Consider the following 18,215-nt stretch of genomic DNA (forward strand, 5'->3'; position numbering starts at 1 on the left):
TGTGGTGTCTTGTTTTAGAAGGGCCTCTTATTTTGGCAGAAACACGGTAGTGTATGGGGCTCTCCCAACCAATCACCGAGAGAAGATGTTAATGGAGATAGGAGTCAGGAAAATCACTGCCCTACTCCTTTGTTCTAGAAAAGATAAGATGCAACCAGAGCTCTCAGTCTGTAGCTTACCCTTTACCATAGAGAACACAGGAATGCTTGTTTAGCTGTAAGTTATTAAAGGTGTATGGCCACCTTAAGAGATAGCGAAAACCAACCACTCTACTTTGAGAGTCCCAGTGCTCCGAAAGCCATCCACTTTTGACACAAGCCGAACCACGTAGAATACCAATGTATACAGAGTGGACAGTAGGCATGAGTTTGCTATGTACTTTCATTTTTCTCATTTCTAGGTCTACGGTGCCTTCAATGTGTAAAACTAACACTTCCAAGTAATTACCTAAAAAAACGCCCAAGTGCCAATGGTACACAGCACTATACAGTATATTATCAAAGAAAACTGCTTGTTTACCATTACTTACATCCTGACATGGTGTAAAAACCCACGTCCAGAAGTGTGCTTGGTCAGCTGGTAAAAAAAAAAAGGCAGGTAGCTGTAAATTATAGGGGCTCATAAATAATTCAGAAAGCCTCTAGCAAACAACTGACTTAACAATTTACCTCTCGTGTTGAAAGAGGTCTCTACAATGTGATATTTACAGATAGGTTATGATATTTTCACAGTAACCATGAATTATGGGTAATGCATTTGGCTTCTCCAGGAAGCTTTAAATCAAATAAAAGTAGGAGCGTATGCGTTTTAAGACTAGTCCATATCAGACTGAGCGCACACACACACAAATGACAAGTGAGGCACGATTTCAAACATTACTCAGACTTAGCTTCCTTTTTTATTAGATAATAATTTACCTCTAACCAACACCCACATACATTGTTACACACTCGCTAAGCTATAAAAAATAAATAAAAAAAATTCAATATATTCAGCACCTTCGTTCAAGAGATTCAATAAGGACACCATCAGTAATTATCTCTCCGTGTAATAGAGACAACGATCAGCCAATGACAATGACCATCAGCTGATCATTGGTCTAGGTTTGGGCACCAACCACGCCTCCCGGCAGCTGCTGAGCAGCCTGTCAGCTGACACGCCGCTCAGATGCTAGATGCTGCTGCTGTGAGGACCGGGAAACGGCGGAGCACAGGAGAGAAGACCAAGAACTGGGAGAGGTAAGGTGTCAGGTGTTTGGGCAAGGGCTCCATGGACATCGCCAACCATGTCCATGCAGCCCTTACTGCCCGATTATCGGGCCGTCTAATAGGTCCAGTAAACAAGCACCGATGTAGCAGATCATCGCTCACTAAAATAATCGGGCCATAGTTGGCCCATGTAATAGTATCCTCTTTGTGTCAATTGAAAAGAATTGGCCAACCTTCGATCATATATGGGAACCTCCTCACTTTTCCCCAATGACAGATGCCAAGGGAGAGAAGAAGCCACCACAAGAGATATGTTTTAGAAGAAATTTAGTCTCTACCCTTATATAATAAATGTAAACTCTTTCAGTAGAGCCTTCATAAGCTTGTAAGGATTGAGAGAGATAGCTGTCAGCTGAACAAATATTTGGCTGGCGGCTATCAGAAATGTATGGACAGCTTAAGGGTTGTATATTTAGAGTCAAGGGTGGGACTGAATCTTGCCCTAAGGCAAAGGCTTTCTTGAGTTCACAGTATTGAATCCCATACTTGCCTGTAATTTTAGAGCTCAGGCATGGAGCCAAGATATGGTCATGTGCCAAATGACTAAATACACATTGACTAGACCAGTGGTCTCGAACCTTTGACTCTATTGGGCAACTACAAATTATAGTAAGCCTGCAGTTGTCTGGGCATGCCAAATTGTTTAGTCTCCCCAATAGCTGGACAACCACGGACTACAGATGGTAGAGATATGCCACCAGATAATAGGAGGCTTTTTAAAACCTCCCATCAACATGCACATTTAGAATGGTTCTAATGGTTATGTAAACTCACTGCAGGAAGACGAGTGTCTGCCACATTTTATAGTAATTTCTTATTGAAGGAAAACCCAAACAAATTGGACCAGCTTTTACACCATTGTGTAGACACCAGGACATGGCATCAAATATCTTCTCCTCCCAGCTGCCACCACTTATGCCAACTTTTTGCCACCATCACAGTAATCCTGAAAGTCGAATTAAATATTACAGGTTGAATTTGAAGGAATAAAATGCTATTCAAAAGACAAATTAACAGACTGGCGCAAGAGCTCCATAGTCATATTTCATCATTAGTTAATTCATAGTGACAGGTCCACTTTAGTTTATAATACCAGGCTCTCTTTTCCTACTGTAACCTTTCTTACTGTTAAAGTTGCTTACAAAAGTAGATCAAAAGATAAAAATTCAATTAGAATGACACATTTGCAAAAAAGTACAATTTGGTCATCCCTTTCCAACCAGTAGGATGAAATTAAAGGTGTATCACCCCATCGAACAGAACTGGATTATTGGAAATTCTCTCTCTCTCTCTATAATATACACACACATATATATTATATATATATATATATATATATATATATATATATGTATATATTTTCCATGAAAATAAGACTTTTTCAGGGTAAGTCTTCGGGAAGAGAGACTACATCTTCTCAGGACCTCCCCGTAATACCCACATCCTTGTAGGACCGCATTCAGCAGTGGGATAGGCAGCGACATGCAGAGGACGTCGGGGCCATGGACCAGGCTGTAAAAGGTCCACAAGGGGATTAGTTGAGTCCTGGGTGGCAACAGGCAGCCTTACTTTTGGGGTGCACCTTACTTCCAGGGGGTGCCTTATAATAGGCTAGTTACTAACGTAGTTGGGGTGTCTTATTTTGAGAGGGAGTCTTATTTTCCAGGAAACGCGGGAGATATATTATATTTATTTTCCCCCCCTTTCTTGTGGGAAAATTCTCACGGCTAAAGAACAGTTATTAAAAGCACTACACAGACTACTAAATGGAAAAACCCAGGATACAATTTTACAGACGATTGGAAATTCTTAACTGGCTCTATATTTTCTCTGGTCTTGCCTGTGTTAAGATAAATCAGTTACATCAAGTGCACACACAGACACAACGAACCTCTCTGAGGATTCGCTGGCATATGGAGGAAAAAAACGTGTATACAAGGAGAGCGAGAAAACAGAACGGGGGAAGAGAAGGACATTAAAAAGCTGAAAATTAAAAGAAAATAAAAGACACGATGCAAAAAAAATAAAAAATACAACATGGAATACTAAAATGGAGAATGGCAAAACGGAAAGAAGTGGGAGAATTTAACAAGTTGTTGTATTGAAGTGGTGTAAAAAGAGAAGTATGAGTCATCAGGCTGAAAAGGAGAAAAGAATAATAATTTACAACTCTTATCCGGAAGCAATGAAACCACAAGGTTTAAATATGAAACCTTGAACACTAGTCACCTTACAGGTAATGCACGCCTACGAAAGACAACAAAGGAGCAACTGTGTGCTCAGGATATACTGTCTCACTGTGTACCTTTGAACTAGTCACATTGTAAGGAGAGCTGGTGACGCGTTAATTATCTGAACTTTCTTCAGGAGTGTTATGCAAGAGCTTCAGGGAAAAGAATAGGAAAAATCATACTAAAGACAAATTTTGCTGGTAAATAACAGTAATTTAGTGTTAGGTTAGGTCTATATGGCAAAAAAAACACGTCAAGAATTGTGATAAAATTGCAAAGTGTGGTGCAAGTTCCTTATAAGAACAAGTCATAGGCTGCCTTGCCAGTGTTTCAAAAATCCTAAAATGGTCAGAACTTTTCTAAGCAGTTGCAAAGTTGATTTTGTTCAGTTGAAGCCACAACGTACGAGGGTGACTCCATTTTTATCCACAGTGAAGTTATATACAGTATGTGTTTCTGTTGAAAGTACTGTTTACTAGAGATGAGCGCAGCTCAAGCATGTTCAAGTCCAATCGGTCGGCATTTGCAAACTGGTGGCTACAGTTGGATGAAGCCCTAGGTAGTCCTGGAAAATAGGGATGCAGCGATAGGCTATGTTCACACAGTAATTTTGCTCAGTATTTTGCTTAGTATTTTGGAACCAAAACCAAGTGGATTGAAAACACAAAGGCTATGTCCATACTCCTACATCCATTGAGTGAATGGCCGCCATTTAATTGCAAATATTTGCAGTTATTTTAAAACAGTTTTGAAATAACGGTCATTATTTGTCATTAAATGGTGGCCATCCACTTAATTTTAACAGAGTGTGAACATAGCCCTTATGCGTTTCCAATCCACTTCTAGTTTTGGTTTCAAAATACTGACCAAAAATGCTGAACATAGCCTATGGCTGTATTCACACTTTCCAGGACCTAGGGCTGCATCTTACTTCTCCAGCCACCAGCATTTAAATGTTGAACGATTGGCTTGAATTGCACTAATTTCTGGTGGTTACCCTTGTCGCAGCCATGATGTTAACCATCACCGTTCCAGTTTTCTGTTTGCACCCTTGCAATCTGAATGACCAAAAATTGGAGAGCGGTGCAAGAGTGGCTTACCGCTCAACCCAAAGCATGTGAATTGATGAAAAGTAGTTCATAGTCATCCTCTAATTTTATTAAAATACATTTTAGGCCATAAAATGTATTTTTGCTCAGTATTTTGCAACTAAAACCAGAAGTGGATTGAAAACACAGAAAGGCTTTGTTCATGCACTATTGAAATTGAGTGGATGACCGCCATTTAATGGCAAATTGCCATTATTTTAAAACAGCTGCTTTAAAATAACGGCCATTACTTGCCGTTAAATGACGGCCATCCTTTCAATTTTAATAGTGCGTGAACATAGCCTCTGTGTTTTCAATCCACTTCTGGTTTTGGTTGCAATATACTGAGCAAAAACATTGTGGGAGATTAGTCTACTGCTGTATTGTAAACAGTTATTGACTGATCCTCGTATTCTACCATGATTCACATACAACTTTATCATCATTGGGCACCATTGCTTCTAATTATGGACTGTAAGTAGTTTGGCACAATCAGCATAACTACTTGTGACCACGGATATATATTGGGTGATCACCAGTACTAAAAGTGATGAAAACAGTGACGGACAGGCCATCAGATTATATGGAGGCATTCAGAGTAAGGGTACGTGCACACTACAGAATCCCGACGGAAAACCCGTTGCGGATTCCGCCACTTGCAGACCTGTTCATTCTTTGGATGGAGGGCGAGGAATCAGACAGTGTATAGAATGGAGTCTATGGCACGGCCGCCAGAGTCTGTGAGCAGGTGAAACTTGCGGAATCCGCAACGGGTTTTCCGTCAGTATTCCGTAGTGTGCACGAACCCTAAAGGTTCATCAGGGAATTAAAATAAGAATTTCGAGACTGGACTTGGATTGGGCACCTGTGTGTTAATCTATTACGGCTCTTGATTTGAATAAAGTTTATTTCTAAGAGAAAACTTTTTGTTATTTTGATTAAGTATCTTCTCAGTCAATTATAACTGAAAATGACAGAACTGGAAACCGTTGGATCTGGAACAGAGGACAGTAGTTGTACAGTGCATATCAATAATGGCCCTTTCAATGGTCCATGTCTCCAGACTCTACTAGCACATGTTCTAGCTGCCAGCTTCCATGCCATCAAGTCCGCTCATCTGAATACCTCAGGAGGAACAACTTAACAGCTCCGACAGCCCTGGAGGCCTTGCTTCAGAAGTAAAAGAACACTTTATTCTCAACATAAATCTACATATAAAGTAAAAGCACTATTCAGCTGACTTCAGGGTTCTGTCCGCTAGTTATGTCAGAATGTACTAAGAACACAAGGAGGTATTCGCCCGAGGCTGTAATAAAGTTTAAGTGTGATGTTTACCTTCTATGCGGCAAGAATCTGGGATTAAAGAAAAGAAAACTCTGGGAGAATTACCGTAAGAGACTTAATAGATGAGGCTAAAAATTAAGGAAAACATGGACGAATTGCGAGACAAAATGGAGATGGATGGGAGTTCATTTAGGATCATACGGATCACCTGATTTCTATTTGATTTACTAAAAAAAAAAAAAAAAAAATCATGAAAAGGAATATTAATAGAAATATGTGCCTGAGCATTTACATGGCTGTACACCAACTTCTGCATATAAAAAGACATGGACAGGAGTAAGAGCATCAACATGTCAAGGACACTAAAGAGAACATAACCACCAGGGGGAATATCTATTCCGTCTCATATTTAACACTTTGTTATTGTTGCATGTGCTATTGCCATGAGGAAAAGTATCTATTGTACTAAAACTCTGCCGAAACTGCACTTTGTTTGTTCTACAATAGAGATAGTTCATGGACCTAAACCATACTTTTCTTACAATTAACATGGTCCGCATTGTTTGAAAATAGAAAAAGTGAATGAATGCTAGATCATTTGTAATATATATATATTATCTGAAAAATAAATCTTACTCAAAAACTATCAAAAAAAATAATGCTATGTTTTGTCTTACTGGTCTGTGTTTACAGATCTGAAAGCTCACATTACATGCTGCCTATACAAGTCTATGGAGAAGGGAAGGGGGAAATGGGAGGGAAAGTGAGTTTTTGCAGTCTCTATGTGCCTAGAAAATACACAGGTGGTTACTCAGCATACTTAAAGCAAATGTACCATCCGTACATTCGCTTTAAGTTTTGCGCATTGATTTTTTTGAACCGCAGCCCGATCCCCGCAAATGGCGCCATTCTAATCCCCGACACCACCCGGGGGTGAAGCACTGGAGCCAGGCCGGCCCACAAGCACCCAGTGGGAGGAAACCCCCGCCCCTCTGACGCAGCTCCATTGATTCTAATGGAGCTGAGTCATAGAGTGGCGGGGGTTTCCTCCCACTGGGCGCGAGGGGCCCGCCTCCGGCCTGTGCCCAGGCCGCACAGATGCAGTTTTATCCATGTGCAAAACCTAAAGCGAATGTACTGGTGGTACATTTGCTTTAATTGACAGTATAGACAGATCTCAGCTGCTCTATAACATCCTCCATGCTATAGCAGCTTCTTAAGGTGTGTATATAGATATAAAACTGCATTACCTCTGTGTGCAGCTTATTTTTGGGCTAGGTCTTCTTGTCGGAGAAACAATATTATTTTATGAGGATTAGCACACAAACATAAAAAAACTATTTGATCACATGAACCTGCAACCGGAAAGCATACAGGATATTAAAGTGAGCATGTCAACAAAATAAGAGTTAAAAGGAACATGGCCTTTATGTCATTAAATATATAAGGAAGGCTTATTCCTATATGCCATAAAACAGGCTAAAACCAGAAGAGGATACCGCAAGTCGATGTTGCAAAGCTTCTGAGCAAACATTAATAGCCGGGTTTACTAGGTGCTATGAACATCCGAGACACCTTATCAGTAGACCCTATGCAGGTGCACATAATAAGCAGAACGGAGAGTAAATATATTAGCGTACAGCTGAGAGCCCGCTTTATGATATCTTTAGTGTATGAGGTCACAGAGGGAGGAAGAGGGCACAACAATAAAGGCCTTTTGTTGCTCAGTTTCCATGAGGACAGAAAGACGTGAATTTCTAAGAAAGCAGTACCAGAGAGCGGAGCCAGCTGTCGCTAAAGACTCGAAGAGCTCAGCATGAGAGATGACCGCGTTCGTGAGATACCTCAAGAGCAAAACCGGTGCTTCTGCCTTAAAGCCCTAAGCTACGGGAGCACATTCCTTCACTAGTAAAAAATGTTTTGACAGACTGACGGAAAATGTTTTATGAACTTTTGACATAGGTATGTTTTCTTATATGTTTTCTTATTTGGTTTAGTCAAATACAAAAAAAACAGGGTTGCTTTTTCGTTTACAAAACAGTGCCTCACTTGTCCAAAGGTTGTCTATGGTATTGCAGCTGGAGCAGAACAGAAATATCAAATCTAACCCATGAATGAGGATGAAAGTAGCCATGTTATGCTCATCTTAAACACCCATTTTAACCTGTCTTTGCCAGATGTTGTGCTCAACAGGAATGACCAGGGTATGAATCTCCTGGGGAAGGAATTCTGCAAAAAGAGATCAAGTTTAAGATTGGGTGAGACCACAGAGACTTTCCGCAGCTGGAAAAGTTGATTGCCGCCCTAGGGCTGCCAGATGAAAAAAAAATGGATATAGCCTGTGGCTGTTGCCATGTTTTTCCGGACTCCCAGGGGCTGTGCCAAACTTTTCCAGATAAAAGAGGTAAATTCCAGTGATCCCAGTTGACGAATCCAGGTGTAAACTTGAAGATCACTCACCTCTAGCTGCAAACAGAATTGTTCCTTGTCAATCCATTTCTAAGGCTAGTTTCTAAAGCTGTGGCTACCAAGTGGTGACAATACCATGTATAATTGTGGTAGTCATTGGGCTATGATATCCATTACATTGTCAAAGTCAATCACTATGGTATCCAGTAGATTGTCAAAGTCAATCGCTATGGTATCAACTAGACTGTTAAGGTCAATCACTATGGTATCCAGTAGATAAAAGTCAATAGGTTATGGTAACCAGTAGATATAAAGTAGCTAAACATCTACCATCAATAACTGTTGAACATTATGGAACAGAAGACGACGCCTACAGTTTTTCAGTGGAGCTTTCAGCGACTTGTGGCTGATCATTTAGGCCTCTTACCTATAGGATATGGAGGATGCATTGTTGTGAATGAGCACACAAAAGAACATTCTTTGAAAATTACTTAAAACCAATTCCTTTGGAATTGCCGACTCCTGCGGTGACGGAAAATTTCATAACATGAAAGCACTGAAAACCTTTCTCCCACCAGAAATTGCTTCCTGTTTTCTCCTAGAAAACTAGAAATTATGTATATCTAAATATAGATGTATAATAAGCATGTGCACTTTTATTTTCCTGAAATCTTCCAGCAGAAAATCAATTTGTGAGCCAAATGGCAGCTGTTATTTTACCCAGTAATATGACTAATATAGTATGTTTATTAAAAAAAAAACTCTAGGATATATGCTAGGCTTTATTAGAAATGTATACTGGTAGGGGAACTGACCAGCATTGAACAATGTATTTTGGGCATAATGTTTCTCTCAGATTTTAGAAGAAAGTTGTTGAAGCAAATCTGTATCCAACGGACAATCCCAAACCACCAGTACCATACTATTGCCTACCTCAATACATGCATGTTCCTATGGTCAATTTCTCTCTTATTTCAGCAGTGTGGTGTCAAAGAGGCGTGGCCTAGAGTATCCATACCCTAGGCCTGCCAAAGATGAAAATTTAGCCCAGTACTGTTCCTACAATAAAGAAAGGTGGGGAAAAAGAGAGGCATTGCAGACCTAGGGAACAGATGCTCTAAACCCAGTGGGAATTGTCTCAGTGTTACAAATTTGTAGCTGTAACACATAGGGGGAGATTTATCAAACTGGTGTAAAGTAGAAATGTCTCAGTTGCCCCTAGCAACCAGATTCCACTTTTCCATTTTTTTAAGAATCTGTAATGAATTAAAGTCTGATTGGTTGCTTGGGGGAATTAAGACAATCTATTGTAGACCTTGCACCTTGTAGACATGCTCAGGGATGTTACCCAAACCCCTTGCAGGGAAGCTCCAGGGTATTGCCCACCTTTTTACAGGCATGCTTGGGGGCATTGTCCACCCCTTCAAGCAGCTAAGTGAAATCAGTTTGTGAGCGGTACTACTGCTCTGTTCCATTTCCACGGATAGTTGCATAATTGTTTTAAAGTAGCTTCACAGGATTTTTTTTTACCCAAGGAGGATATACAGGCTTAGGGCAATGTGGCTGGTTTCTTAGGGCTAGTTTAAATAGAGTAAAACCGGCGGAATTCCGCAGTGGAGCTCTCTGCCGCGAAATCCCGCCTGCCATCTGTTTTAATGGGACGCTTCATGCACCTCTGCCGCTCTCCATTCAAAGAACTGACATATCAATGAGCGGAGAGCCACAGATGCGGAGGCGTACAAGCCGGGATTTCACGGTAGCGTCACTGAGCTTCACTGTAGAAATCCGCTGATTTTACTCTGTGTGAAATGGCCTTTGGGGTCCTATTCCACGGGCCAACCAGGGCCCGATCAATAATGTAAACAAGCGCCAATCTGCTAGATCGGTGCTCGTTTACTGGGCCTATTCCACAGCACGATAATAGTTTAGCGCGGGCTGCAGGGACATAGTTACCGATGTCCTTGCAGCCCTTGCTCACACTATACTTTACCCAAACATGTTGCAGGTGTTCTCCTGCGCTCCTGTTCCTCCCAGTCCCGCATGCAGCAGCAGCTTTAGAACGGCCTGTCTGAGCTGACAGACCGCTCAGCCAATCAATGGCCGTGGCGGTCCTGACCAGTGATTGGCTGAACGGTCTGTCAGCTAACAGGCTGCACCAAAGCTGCTGCTGGGCACGGGACCGGGAGGAAAAAGGAGTGCAGGAGAGGACCTGCAACATGCTTAGGTAATGTATGATGCTTATGAAGTCATCGGCCGCCTGCCGCGCATCGCTATTCCACGCAGCGATGCACGGTTGGTGCCCGATGATTTTAGGTTTGAACCTAAATGAACGATGAGCCGATGACACGATCATCAGCTGATCATTCTCTCTATTCCACAGAGAAATAATCGTCCGAATCAGGCCGATTATCACTCCGTGGAATAGGACCCTTAGACAGCACCACTGTTGTACTTAGCTTAGGAGTGGTATTGCAGATCAGTTCCACTGACGTGAATGAAGCTGAACTGCAATACCACACACAACCTGAGGACAGGGGTGGTGCAGCAGTGCTTTTTCTAATCCTGGATAACCCCATAAGCTACATCCTTATGTAAAATCTCTTACCAAACGGAATGAGGAATCCGAGTTATAGTACCATGGTGAGATACTGTGCTTGGATATACAAATACAGGTGGAGGTTCAATCGATCAGGCAACCCACTTATCAATAATCGATGGCCTTATCCTAGGAATATCAGTGTTCTAGGCTGGAAAACTTTAATACTATTAAAGGATAATGGAACTTTTAAAGTTAAATGTACTGTATTAAATGTACTCCATTTTCTCCCGAAGATGAAGACGTGAAAGCGTTTAGAATGACATTTGTTGGCTATTTGTTTCCAGTTATGAAATTATTACGGTTTCCTAGTCTGTCTCTGGAAAGCATAAATCGAGCCATTACATACCGTAAAAAGGACTTTCTTGTGGTTTACAAAACAGCGACTGCGACATAATTATAAGTTTAAAGTGAACCTTAGTCAGAAGTTGCTTTGAACTTTTGACAACCAAAAGGAAATTTGAAAAACTACGCACATTAATCACAGAATAGCAAAGTATTCACACAAAATGTACTAGTAATAGGCCATTAAAGGAGGAGAAAAAATAGGAAGCTTTAAGATGTGTTCTGTTCTGACAGGAACTCAAGGGACAGAAGGAATGTAGCTTGGTATGACAGTCTTTTAACCTGAAAGAAACTTTGATATGGAGGTGTAGTAAAACAATTTCGTTTTTTTTTTTTTTTTTTTTTGGGGGGGGGAGTCCACATCCTTGAACTAAAGACAAGGTGATCCACATGGTCTTGTATTTAGAGTACAAACACCCACTTCCTCCGACGACTACCAAGCTGTGATAAAGCGTACCGGTCATGAAAAATAACCTGAAATGTCATCAGGTATGTCAAAGGTTATTGATTGCAGCGGATGTCACGCCACTCCTTGATGTATCTCCTGAACTGCTCTCTCCAACAATGTAAGTCTATGAGACTACATTGTCAGAATTAGTAAGCGACCAGGGAATGGATGGCATGGCCATTCTACAAGACTATATTGCCTGATGACCACTGGTAACAGCAGTGAGACCCACTGCGATCAATAACTTTTGACAATGCGATTGGAGTCCCAGTGATGGGGCAATTGTCATCTGCCTCATAGAGGTTTTTCCCTTCCTCTGGATCAACACGGTAGGATTTCTCTAGGTTGAACCTGATGGACTCTTTCTTTCAACCTTATTTTTATATTTTTTATGGTTTATTGGCCACACTATGGTTTAACGTTGGAATAACCTACCAATTCTGGTGGGATGAGATGACTATCCCGTGTATAGGGGGCCTGTCTCCCCCCCCCTCCTCAAACATCTGACGAAAATTGGAAGGACCCCATACCCTTTAGATGGTAGGTTGATCTTATTGAAATTGCACATATAATAATGTAACATCCCTATTGAACGGGGCGATCAGAAGGAGCAACGGAGCGCCGACCTGTCAGGTCAGCGCTTTCTTGCGCCTCGTTCCCCGATCGCTGCTGGCGCTATTACATGCATCTGCAGTGAGCGGGTAAGAGCCACGGGGGGGGGGGGGGGGGATGGGGGCTGCCCAGGTGATCACTAGATCGCCCGGTCAGCCCATAGGATATATTCCACGGGGTGACAGCAGCATAGTGCTGCTATCTTCATCTTTGTTATTTCAAGGTGTTGTAAGACAACAATCAGCCGACATCCTGCACGTTGGCTGATCGTTACCTTCTATTACACTAAGCGATTCTCGGCCCTAACGGTCAGTATCGTCCGAATACGGACGATAATCGCTTTGTGTAATAGGGGCTTTAGAATTATGTCTGTCAAACCATCCAACCTGGGTGTGGACCTGGGTATGGAGACGGATTGGGTACATGTTGTGATGAATTTATAGCCTGTGTAAGGGGTGATTATAAGATCGAGCTGTAAAATACTATTTACCCCGTATAGATGCAGACACATCATGGTGACAGGGAGGCCCTTCTGTGACAGCAGATGCAGCTGTAACACCGACATATGGTGGAGCAGCTCTCCCTTCACATTGATGCCACAAACAGATGCATTTCACTAGGATTTCATTACTGAGCAAACATTATCAGTTGTACAAAGTAGAAAAGGTTAAAGAGCAACTCAACTATTACCACATCCTGCAGCAATACCAGATCATAGGCGCCTGTCTACTTATTTGCTTGCACAAATACTTTTTCCCTATGAACCTCATACGAACCATGCAATAATGTACAGAAAAAAAGATTTGACCAAACAGTCGATCCAAATCCAATGATTCATATAGGTAGTCATAGGAACAGCATGTGCTGACTATTATTTTTTTTCTTGTAATAAAAAGTAAAGAAAAAAAAAAAAAATTCTTCAAAATACCCCTTTAAGGCAGAGAACACAAAGAAATACATTTCAAGACCTCTGTATAAACTCAATATCAGCAAGTACAGTCTGAGCCCAAAGCAGAAGGAAGGAAGGAAGCCTTTCTTCTGTTCGCATGCAACCCCCAGTACGATGTGTGGATCTTATGGTTATAATAATTCATTACATCTAGGAAAGAAGTAGTTAATAACTGTATCATGCAAAGCAAACACCTCCTAAGTGCTTTGCATGGGAACATGATATTTGCATAGAAACCTGGCATACTCACTATCACTACATCTAAAACGTACTATTTGTCTTTCCTAGTATGCCGAACTGTTCCATTACAGGAGAGCTTAACATAGGGTGTATTGTAACTCTTAAACACTTTTGGTGTTAGTTTTGGTAATGGCAAACTGTTCTATCAGGCCAACAGTTTTTCCAGATCAAAAAAGGCCTATAGGAGTTATAAATCTACCATAAAAACATGCCACCAACATGACCCCTTTCTCCTCTTAGGGTATATGCACATGGAGTAATTCTCGCAGAAAACAATTCACTGTTTGCTCGCACTTAAAGTTCCGCACATCACATAGGCTCCGTTGTACGCTCAGGCGGACTCCGCCGTCCAACTAAAGAAATGACATGTCAATTCTTTGGGCGGGCAGCGGGATCCGCCCTACCATAAAATGGAGTCTATGGAGCAGGAGCGCGTGGGTGAGCAGCGGATTCCGCACAGAGTATTTGGTGAGAATTACTCAGCATGCATATAGCCTTACATGGTGACCCTTGTCTCTGTACTTGCAAATCCCTCTCCACATGCTGCAGCGGGTCACTTTTTCAGCCAATTGGAAGTATAGAAAAAAAAGTGACCCTGGAAGCATGGAGACAAGAGCAACAGGGTGATCAGTCAGTAAGAAGAGTATTTACTATTCTGAGTAGTAAAAAAAAAAAAAAAAAGACCAATTAGACCAATTATTTTCCTTTTACAAATTTAAGAAATTAGTCATTTCTTGAAAAGGAGTTATTCAGACTTAGAAAAAAAACATGGCTGCTTTCTATAATAAACTGTACCACTCTTGTCCTCAGTTTAAGTGTGGTTTTGCAGCTCAGTTCCATTGAAGGGAATGGCGAGAACTGAAATACCTCAAATACCCCGAGGACAAGGGGTGGTGCTGTTTTTTGTAAAAAAAAAATAAAAAAAATAAAAAATAGCTGTGCTTTTTCTAATCCTGGAAAATCCCTTTAAGTATAACATGTCTCCAACCTTTTTGTCTATGTTTTTATTAAGGTTGTTCGAAATCTAGTGTGATCTAACTGGCTGCAATAAGTCTATAAAAAGAGTGTATATTTTCAATGACATTAAAAGCCTAAAACTAAAGCAAATGGCCCGAATGTGACGTTCTCCAACCCATATACTGTAAAAATAGCAACATGAAGATGACGGCATGGAGGAAACTGTGCAGAACGCCTCACCTTGTTGTCTAAAAGAATCCTCCGGCTCCCTAATGAATGACCCATGCAAGTATTGAGCTTGTTAGGTAGCATCAGAATAAATTGAGGCAGCTGCCTAGCAACAGGCTTAGTCCCCCGAGGTGACCACATAGGATTTGTACACTCTCCTGGCGACCACATAGTCACCTTCTATACCAGCATTGTGCTTGTAATCCCTATCAGTGCAGATGAAAGAGATAGCTGCCACTCTATAGAAAGTCCCTTTAAATTCTCCAGCCTTGGCAAGTGACAAATTCCTTTTCCGCTAAGCTATCTCATATGATACACAGCACATGGGCTCAATCATTTCAAGAATCCATTTAACAAGACCCTAGGTGGTCTCCCGTCTCGTAGAGGAATTACATGTGCATTCCATTAAAAGTCACAAGTGCGCTCTCAGATGGTAGAATTACCCCCGACCTCTGGTAACAAGCGGCTAGTTAGTTTAATAGTATTACATTAACCGATCAATAACTGAAATTATTTCAACCTTTTTACCCCTTTCTTGTTACACTCTCATTTACAATCTTTATGAATCGCATGCATCAACGTGACTTATTTATCTTTGGACTTATTTATCTAGAGGCGTAAAATCTCTCGTATGTAAAAGTTATCTGATTTACGGCCGGCCGTTACAAAGTTTGATGGTACTGGAGATTTTATTAATGCTATTGAGATTGCAGTTAAACCAGCCCATGTTCTTAATGATCTCTGGGCTAAGGTGGGGATTAATAGACGCTGGCCATTCTTCTTTCTGCTACGCCATATAACATTAGTATCGATGCAGTCATATATTAAAAAAAACACAAAAAAAAAAAAAAAAAACACTTTCCATAAAGCTGGCTATAAGCACAGACAGCCGCTATTGAAATGACATGCATGCTCACACAAGCCGAGCATACTGGCCACACACACATATAATAGCTTCTGGCCTCTTCCCTTCATTCGTAAGAAGCTTTCATGTTTTCTGATTAAAATTGGACTGGTTACCAACTCAGTAGCCTAGAGGAGTACCTAAAGTGTACTGGGGCGAGGCACACCACTAATTCGGAAGATTGAGCATCCATGGATACAGAGATGCAATGAGACTGTAAAGACATGCAAGATCCTGATTGGATCCAATGGGGGTTGCGTGCATTGCCATCTCATTGTGTCTCTGTACCCATGGAGATCCAAATTTTCGGATTTGCAGTGGATCTCGCTGCTGGTCCAGAAGCGACCCATCATGACAGGTACACTTTACTGTGACATGGGGCCTGCTGAGAAGCTGTGGTGAAAGTGCATAGCTTTGCTGTCAATGTCTTGAGGCGTACTTTGAAGGTGGTCTAGCAAGGCCTGTGGAGTTTCATAAGTTTCCAATGAGCTGACCTATAAACAGAGGCCACTTTGGAATAAGGACTAGGGTAATCTAGGCCATAAAGGACGGCAGGAAACATGGTGCTTGAGGTTGTCAAGGTGGTGTAAGCCAAACATTCTATCACCCTTAGAAGGGGTGCGTTCTCGAAAGCTGAAGAACACAAGTCAAGTTTAACATGATCGAGGGGGGCCAGACACTGACACCAGTGACCAACCATGGCTCTCAAGGGTCTTACTAAACACAATTCTTTAGGCAATAGCTCTCTGAACAGGTGTTCAGTGGGGAATGCACAATATAAAAAACTGCTGTGTATGTGTTTCATCCAAATGGGGTCTTCTCGGGAAATTGGATGGGGTCTTCTTAAGGATTATCGAATGTAGGTTCCCTTGACCTTCGTCCACCAATACTACCGAAAAACAACTTCCTCCCATCAATTCAGGAGGTACGAGTTTTTATTTTGACGAAACAAGGAGCGTAGTGATGTTACTAGGTCCTGTTAAGCAGAATTTAGTCTTCCCCAAGAGTCACAGCTTGGAGGGATACAGCTTTCATACCTTCAAAAGGACTCTTCTCATGCAGGTAAAACAAATTTAAGATCAGGTCCATTATAGTGAAAAACATAAGGTTGTGGTAGTTTGCCTCTACCAGGCAGAAGTTATGGTGAGCTAAAAAAATTATAAAAATAAAAAAGGCCTAATGTTTGCATGTTTATTGCTCAGTAGGAGGACAGGATGCTGCTCTCTCTGTGGTTTACAACCTTCTTTAGGCATCTGCTAATGTGTTTCAGTTGGTTAGCAGTAAAAGCATCCTGAAAGAGCAAAGAGGATGAAACCGGAAAAAAAGGCAAAAAATAAATAGAATTTAAGGTGTACTCCCTGTATGGTAGAGTGACTGCACAACACAGAGCATAATGTAGTCAGAAACTATATGCTAATCTAACAGCTGATATGTGGGATTAAAGAGGTTTTTCCAGGAAATAGTAAATCGTAAGATGCTGCTACTGGCCAAGGGAAAAACAGAATAAAAACCTATACTTCCCCAGGCCCCCTGCTGCTCCTGTTATTTTCCTTTCATTCCTTCAAGCTTCATTCTTCATCTAAGAATACTTTCAAGGAAGGATCTGCCAGTTTAGCCAGTCACTGACTGCACCAGTGTCCAGCCAGTAACTGGATAAAAAGGCCTACTACAGGTTCTGGTTACAGAAGACGGAAAAAGGAGGAAAACAATGGAAAAGAGGGGTTAGACAAATACAAGAATTTATTTTATCCCTGCCCCAGCATGATTTTTTTTTTAGCATATGCTGGAATACCCCTTTAAGCAGCTGCTAAATAATTAGTATACTACTTTCGACTTCCTCCAATTTTTCTTTTAGTTGGAATTGGTCCGACCCATTAAGACTCTGTCTAGCAATTGTAGGCATCTAATTTCAACATGATAAAAAAGGGTCACACAGCCCCCATTGCAGCTGACTTTGGAGTGAATCCCTCAACATCAGGGTCTATTATAAATTGGTTTATCTACAAATAACCTATTAGACCCTACTGTGTGTGCAATGATGAAGATTCCTATAAAATGAAGGAGGACATATACTATGAAGGGTGGGTCCTTAGAATCAGTGTAATGCTTTGTGGTTGGACTATTATCGCTCTCTACCACCAAAAAACGGCAAAAGCCCCTATTACTGTACATGGAAGTGATCGGCGGCAGCAAGCGATCGCCAACCTGTCAGATTTTTCGATCGTTGTCTGTGCTATTACATGCATCAACAGCGAGCGGGTCAGAGCTGGGGGGGGGGGGGGGGGGGGGCTATCCAGATGATCTTTGAATGATCCGGGGAGCCCATAGGTCCTATAAACACAAAACGACAAGCCATTAATATGGTTTAAAAATGAACACGTTGAAAGACAGGGATCATCAGCTCATCGTTGTCTTTTAACAGCTATCGCACCAAGCGGTTATTGGCCGTAACGGACGATAATTATCCAAATATGGACGATAATCGCTTGGTGTAATAGGGCCTAAAGCGGATTACACTGGGAATCACTATTTAAGCAATTATAAATTTATTTTATATCGTTCTTTATCCTTTTTAGTGTTGATTATACAGAGGTTCCTAGATTTTTTCATATGAAGGTTTCACTAATACATTTTGCAATGATAAATTACTTTAATA

At 41.3% G+C, this 18,215-nt stretch overlaps 1 protein-coding gene across 12 annotated transcripts in view; it reads right to left on the reverse strand.

Annotated features, from left to right (window-relative positions):
• Positions 1 to 18,215, reverse strand: part of PCDH1 (protocadherin 1) — a 186,578-nt gene that overhangs the window by 98,371 nt on the left and 69,992 nt on the right. The window contains exon 4 of one of the 12 annotated variants that reach the window (XM_069969192.1): positions 17,841 to 17,890. The exons of the other annotated variants lie outside the window; for them this stretch is intronic. Coding sequence (XP_069825293.1) covers positions 17,849 to 17,890 — 42 coding nt within the window. The 3' untranslated portion in view covers positions 17,841 to 17,848. Of the gene's footprint in view, positions 1 to 17,840; positions 17,891 to 18,215 lie in introns of those variants that run through there. 12 annotated transcript variants of the gene reach the window in all.

This window comes from Dendropsophus ebraccatus, chromosome 1, assembly GCF_027789765.1.
Source record: "Dendropsophus ebraccatus isolate aDenEbr1 chromosome 1, aDenEbr1.pat, whole genome shotgun sequence".
NCBI lineage: Eukaryota > Metazoa > Chordata > Amphibia > Anura > Hylidae > Dendropsophus > Dendropsophus ebraccatus.